Source organism: Micropterus dolomieu, linkage group LG13 (genome assembly GCF_021292245.1).
Source record: "Micropterus dolomieu isolate WLL.071019.BEF.003 ecotype Adirondacks linkage group LG13, ASM2129224v1, whole genome shotgun sequence".
In the NCBI taxonomy this organism is placed as follows: Eukaryota; Metazoa; Chordata; class Actinopteri; order Centrarchiformes; family Centrarchidae; genus Micropterus; species Micropterus dolomieu.
Window position 1 is genome coordinate 26,403,015 of NC_060162.1, and position 7,142 is coordinate 26,410,156.

Below are 7,142 nucleotides of genomic sequence, written 5' to 3' on the forward strand. Positions count from 1 at the left end.
CTTTTTAGTATTTGTCCATTTTTAAATATCTGCAGTGAGTAATGCTGCACCTCCAGTGCTTTTGGGATGAGCAGTCGAAAGTGAGAATGTGTGTTTGTGAAAATACACTTGGGTGTCAACGCATACACACACATTTCTGCGTGAAGCCCAGAGACGGTGGAAGAGCTTCCAGGTGTCATAGAAGTAAATGGTAAATGGTAAATGGACTGCACTTACATAGCGCCTCTCCAGTCCTCAGACCACTCAAAGCGCTTTACACTACAAGTCACTTTCACCCATTCACACACACTTTCATTCACTGATGGCAGAGGCTACCAAGCAAGGTGCCAACTGCTCATCAGAAACACAAACTTATCCCATTCACACACAGTGTGGGGTTCAGTCTCTTGCCCTGACATGCAGACGGAGATCGAACCACCGACCTTCTGATTAGTGGACAACCCGCTAGGCCAATTAAAGCAGACAGCAAAGTACTCACACACACGCATGCAGTTTGACATGTGAGAAATGTCTTGCTCTATATTTTCATTGTTGATAAATCTGTCGATTATTATCTCGATTAATTGATTAGTTGTTTGGTCTATAAAATGTTACAAAATGGTGAAAAATGTCGATCAGTGTTTCCCAAAGGCCAAGATGACGTCCTAAAATGTCTTGTTTCCCTCCACAACCTAAAGATATTCAGTTTACTGTCATAGAGGAGGAAAGAATCCAGAAGAAATTCACATTTAAGAATCAGAGAATTTTGACTTTATTTTCTTTAAAAAAAATTATTCAAACCGATAAAATCAATTATCAAAATAGTTGGCGATTTATTTAATAGTTGACAACTAATCGATTAATCATTGTAGCTCTGTCTTCTTTAGTACCAACATAAATTAAAAACTAGTTGGGAAGCCAAATGGCAGTGAGTCAAAGGCTGACTTTTAATAAACGAAAATGGCTGCAGCAAGACAGAGACACAGAGGACACCATCCAGCAAAAACAGCAAATAAATAGGAAGAAAGTGTTACCAACTAAAAATACAGCAATGCAAATCATAATGTAAACAAGCCTATCACGGCTTTTAAATATATTACAGAGTGGGTTTCTTCACAATGATCACTGTGGGAGATAAAACAAAACATTCGTCCGGTCCTTTTCTGGCCAAGCTGCAGTTTGATACAGTCAGGTTTTTCGGGAGAAATTTCTTTTGTTAAGACAAAGCTTTGAACGTGAAAACCACTTTACTCTCAGCCTCGCATATTTTCACACTCAGCAGCTCAGGCTAAAAGCTAAAATTAAAGTGACTACCAAGTGAATCCATGCTGCAGCATTTCAGACCGTACCTTGCAGCAAAACCTCTAAAACAAGTCCAGATCTGTGAGATACAACAACAGGGGCTCCGCTAGAGACACAGATCCGGTTTAGACCATGAAGCGGTGCTCCTTGCCGTCATGAGCCATAAGGATGACGTTGCGGTTGGAGGTCCAGATGAGGCGGGCGAGCTTCAGGTGATTCTGGGAGCCCGGGGACGCTGGCTGCACCGGAGGAACCTGGTAGGTCTTAATGCAGCGGAGCTGAGGGGCCGAGTTCAGCATCCCAATGCTGCCCAGCAGACTGGTGTTCATCTGAGGGGGACAAGAAACACATGAAGCTGCAGATAACACATTTCTACATTATCCATCAATCTAACACTTCTTTTGGTTAATCACTTCATTTAGTCTGTAAAAGGTCAAAAGGATCAGTTTTGGGTGAATCCAGTAACTATAGTGGTTTTGTTCATAACTGTGTTTGTCCATAATTTGCTACAGCTGGGATTCATAACTGACTGGTTCCTTCTCTCAAGCAAAAGGCAGCTGAGGCTCATGGGTATCCACCATACCAAACTGATATTTCTATAAAATAAAGTAGAAATAATTACAACTGGTCTGGCCATATCATAAAGCTGTAGGATTTTTATTTTATATAAGCATTTTTTGAATCCTAATATTTAAATGGATTAGTGGTTTTGTAAGTTTATTGTACCTTGTGTATGTCTTCTTAAGCCACTTTAGACTTCTGCCACACGCTCACATGTACTTTTTATTTCTTTCATCATTTTATATTTGTGTGTGTGAAACAAACAAACAAACAAAACTATCCAGGAGAATCCTGTGTGTGTGTGTGTTGAAGAACGTTGAGGAGATCATCAAAAGAAGATTTGGAAATGAAAATTTAGAGTGGGGATTTGTGCTCGCTCACTTTACAACTCTATAGCATGGTTCTAACTGTTGCTCATGTTTTCAAAAGTACCCACTGCTCATAATAAGAAGCAGATCAAAAGCCAATCACTCTCAGTGACTTCCGTGTATGCCAAGGCTGGATTACCGATCGGACAAGGTGCCGCCACAGGGCCCCAGGGGCCCAAAACTCTTCAGCTTCACTCTGTGATAGTTTGTGGTAATTTGATTAATTGATGTACATAAATAAAATGGTTAGGGCCTTAAAGTGGCTTCTGCATTTTTAACTAATCTTGTGGTTTTGTGTCTGATATGGCTTGTCCACAACAAAAAGTTCATTTACTTTCTAAAACATGTCTTCTACTCAGTCTCCCTCATTGAAAAATCCAGAAACTTTAAATATGCCCATTGTCTTTACTTTTTTACACAAGACATCTCCTACTTCACTGAAAAGGCGGACCTCAGGGTGTGTGCACTGAAGGTTTCAAGCTTCCACATCGCACTTCATCCCTTTCATGCTGGACCACGACTGGCTTCAAAAAACCGCTGCTTGTATTTTGTGTTAAACTCAGATTTAAAGTGAGCACAGAGACACTTTCCCCCTTCAACAGACGCATGTGAAAACAAACTATGCACATACATTATTCTGCACAGTGAAGCGCAAGTGGAGTGCTTTTCCAATACCGATCCAATAGAATTCTCATCTTTTCTTTTTGTATATTTAGGGATGCAAGCAGCAGCAACATTTATCGCCATAAGAATCAACTTTACGTTTTGGCAATTATCTATACAACGGCTTTGTTTAGAGTCAAACTTCTTTCATAATTTTAATCAAAGTTTTTTATTTTGATTAATTTTTTTCTTTATGTATAATTTTACATAAATAGCCTAAATCAAAATTGACGTGTCTGTTCAGATGCTCGGCCTGGGACGTTCTTCCACTAGGGGGCACTACACCACATAATTAGCTGCATGGATTCGTACAAAATTCGGTTTATACGATCTAGGATCACCAAGTCCAAACTCTTTGACCACTTTAATCTCCTAAGTCATCTGCATCTGTTCTTCTCCTCTGAAAATGTCAAATGTTGCATTTGGATCCCGATCATTGCCGCTTGCGGATATATTTAGATTTATTCTATTCTTTGCCAACAATAACAAATAATGACGGATCAGAGGAATCAGCACTGAAGCTTTCTTGTGCAGTTTTTTAACCTCCTTCATCTTCCCGACTGACAAAACTGTAGTGAAAAATGAGTTATTGAACATTTTGGTAAGAAGACCCTCATCACCAATTGCTGCTGATGAACCCTCTGAGTTTGACCAGTGAGGCTTCCATCGCTGTGTCCAGTCAAGAAGGCTGAAATTGCACACACAGTGTGTGTGTGTGCGTGTGTGTGCGTGCGCGCGTGCGTGTGTGTAAGAAAAACACAGTAAGTAGAAACTCTATCGTTTCCTGAGATGACACCGCCCCTCCCTCACACACACACACACACACACACACGCGCGCGCATGTGCGCACCGACAGAGCGTCTGCCAGCTCATTACCACAGCAGCCGTCTTGTCGGCACGCTTGCAGCGGTTTATGCTTACAGTAATGCCATTAGAGTGTGTGTGCATGTGTGTGTGTCTCTGCAGACAGTCGTGTGAGCGGTCGTAAAGACCTTTCATTCAAAATAACAGTTCTGGGAAGAAGATAAGAAGTCTGTCTGTCTGTCTGTCTGTGTGTTTGTGTTCATCTTTCACCTATGTGATTGGTCGCCTGACTTAGTATTATTTCTTATTTAGATGTTATTCTTATTTATTTTGTGCACTGGAACTTCACTGGAATTTCTTGCTTTTGTATGTTGAGTGTAAGATAAACAGAACAGCGACTACATGAGAATACAATCAAATGAAATATAAAAAGCCAGAGGAAAGCAGTGTAAAAATAAACTAAAAAGAAAGATAAAAAGCAACACATTAAATAAATATATCAGAGACTTACTAAGAGTGCACAGCTTGTCTATACATTGTTTAAGTCAGTGCTTCATATTTAAAAGCAGATCGCGCTTTGCAGATTGGGGAGTCCTCGTTTCAATAAACATCACATTTTTTCAAAGTCCTTTGATTTTCTCTTCATTGCAAATGTTGAATCAGAGCTTTAGTCCTTTTAATCACTGTCTGAAAGAGGTTTTTGTAGATTTTTCATTCTGGATTTGAATTAAAACAAATATTGCAGATATTTTCAGTTTGTAAAAACATGGTTTTGTGATTAAAGACTCATGTCTTTGGATGATCTTTCATCTGAACAAAAAGTAAGAGATTAACAGATTAGGTTTTAGTAGAAATGCATGTATGCACTGGTGTGAGTTTGTGGTGAGATCCATCGATTGGATTTAAAGAATATAGAAAGAAGTCATAAGAGAGTGCGAGTAACAAACTGTCTATCTGTCTGTCTGTGTCAGTTACCTGCCAGAAGGAGATGTGGCTGTCAGCATTGGAGTATGTTGCCAGGTAACGACCATCGGGGGCGAATGACACTGCTGTGATGGGACCCTTATGACCGTGGATGTTCTAGAGAGAGGAGGAGAAAACCATGAGTTTTTACAGGAGCTGAACTCCTCCTAAATTGGCATAAATTTTATCAGAAAATTATTCCATTACTATGTGTCTGCAACAAAACATAAAAAATTCAGGATTTCGGTCAAATACAGTGAAAAAAAAACAAAAAAAACTATTAATACTGAAGATCTAGGCTTACAAAGAGTGCTGTGTGACCAACATGTGAATTGACAGAAGTAAATTATCGGGGAAATTAATAAATAAATAAAATTATTGGAATTTTATTCTACCATAGAAACAGTCCATGAAAAATGAAAGAAGGGACACAAATACACCAGCAACAATTTTAATTCAGGAATGTACTACTATGCTACAGAAACCCTAGTACAGTACTAGTGCCACATCTAGTAATAAACATATACATATATTAATTATATAAATGCAGCTTATATTTTAATCTAAACTGCTGTGTATGAAAATAGAAGTTAAACTTCGTTTTAGATTGTTCAGTTCATAAAGGAACACTGAGCTGTGTGTGTAAGTGTGAGGATGGTGTTGGAATGAGTGAAGAAGTGACAGAGATATGAATGGCAACAAGAGATCATGACAGTTGAGGTCTTTTCCACAATGCTCATGAATTGACTGAAAGGCCTGATGGGAAACACACTACAGTGCATGTTGAGGTACAGTCGATGCACAGTCAGACAGCCTTCATCAGTCTCAACTCACAGGTTTGTGTCAGGTTTTGTTTCAGCGCTGTACCTTATGAAACGTGTGCGGCACGTTCAGTTCGGCTATAGCGATGTGGGAGGAGCTGGATGCTCAGGTGGCAGCCTGATGGTGTTAAGGTTCTGTATTATGTTCGCAGCTGCCGAGGAAATACAGGTGCTGGTCATATAATTACAATATCATCAAAAATTATTTCAGTAATTCCATTCAAAAAGTGAAACTTGGATATTATATTCATTCATTACACACAGACTGATATATTTCAATTGTTTATTTCATTTAACTAATGAAAATCCCAAATTCAGTATCTCTGAAAATTAGATTATTACTTAAGACCAATACAAAAAAAGGATTTTTAGAAATGTTGGCCAACTGAAAAGTATATGAACATGAAAAGTATGAGCATGTACAGCACTCAGTACTTAGTTGGGGCTCCTTTTGCCTGAATTCTTGCAGCAATGCGGCGTGGCATGGAGTCCATCAGTCTGTGGCACTGCTCAGGTGTTATGAGAGCCCAGGTTGCTCTGATAGTGGCCTTCAGCTCTTCTGCATTGTTGGGTCTTGTGCAAGGTGTCAATGGTCGTCTTTTGGACAGCTGTCAAGTCAGCGGTCTTCCCCATGATTATGCAGCCTACAGAACTAGACAGAGACCATTTAAAGGCCTTTGCAGGTGTTTTGAGTTAATTAGCTGATTAGAGTGTGGCACCAGGTGTCTTCAATATTGAACCTTTTCACAATATTCTAATTTTCTGAGATACTGATTTTGGGGTTTTCATTAGTTGTCAGTTATAATCATCAAAATTAAAAGGAATGAACACTTGAAATATATCAGTCTGTGTGGAACAGTATGAGTACAGTATGAACGCCACCACAATGTCTCGGTACCACTGTTCACCAGCAGAGCAGACAGCTAGTTAACCAGCTACGCGCCCTACTATGTTAACGTGACTCTGTGGATATATGTGTGGCTATACATTGCCAGCTAGGAGCCAGGCTAAATTTGAAACAAGTGCGCTCCCAACTACAGGCTCGGGGGAAAAAAAAATTGTTAACACAGGTAGTCATTACAAGTCATTTAAGAGCGAAGCACTCTCTCTGTCTGTGTCTGTGTGTGTGCGCGTACGTGCCGATCTTCAAAAGAATGGTTGAATAGTTCCCAGTGACTATCAAATTGTATTTCAACTTAATATACCCATCCCTAATACAAAAGTCACAATGAGGCCATGACTCATCACGCCCTGATGTAAAACTCCATGGCCTCTAGTTTCACTACAGTAAACTGGTGGTAACAGCCAATAACACCACAGCGGTGTGTCGATCCTGACGAGGTTGCGTTATCAATATGCTATTAGTTTGACGCTGGTGGATCTCAACGCTCAACTGAATTTTTCCGTTAATGTCTTTTCAGTTGTATTGGCTTTGCACATGCAGCAGAGCTGCTGGTGACTCTGTCAGCGCATACTGTACTGCTGTACTACAGCACCATGGAGACCTGTGACTTTCCCATCATGCACTCTTCCTGCTTTATTCATTTGGCTGAATGCAAACTGAATGCCTGTGGTTTGGCTTGTATTCCCCCTTACGTCTGGAAAATGTCTCTGAAAGTTGTGATGTTGCAGGTTTTCATGCCGTGCTTTAGTGTTAGTGGTTTGTTATTGAAAGGCACTA

General features: G+C 39.9%; 1 protein-coding gene across 4 annotated transcripts in view; it reads right to left on the bottom strand.

Annotated features, from left to right (window-relative positions):
* Nucleotides 1-788: 788 nt before the first annotated feature.
* LOC123981550 (WD repeat-containing protein 7) overlaps nucleotides 789-7,142 on the bottom strand; it is a 190,394-nt gene continuing 184,040 nt past the window's right edge. For all 4 annotated transcript variants that reach the window (XM_046066453.1, XM_046066454.1, XM_046066451.1 and 1 more), the window contains exons 29-30: nucleotides 4,653-4,757; nucleotides 789-1,610 (exon numbers count right to left, since the gene is read on the bottom strand). In XM_046066453.1, the coding sequence (XP_045922409.1) occupies nucleotides 1,407-1,610; nucleotides 4,653-4,757 (309 nt within the window). In that variant the 3' untranslated portion in view covers nucleotides 789-1,406. The remainder of the gene's footprint in view (nucleotides 1,611-4,652; nucleotides 4,758-7,142) is intronic.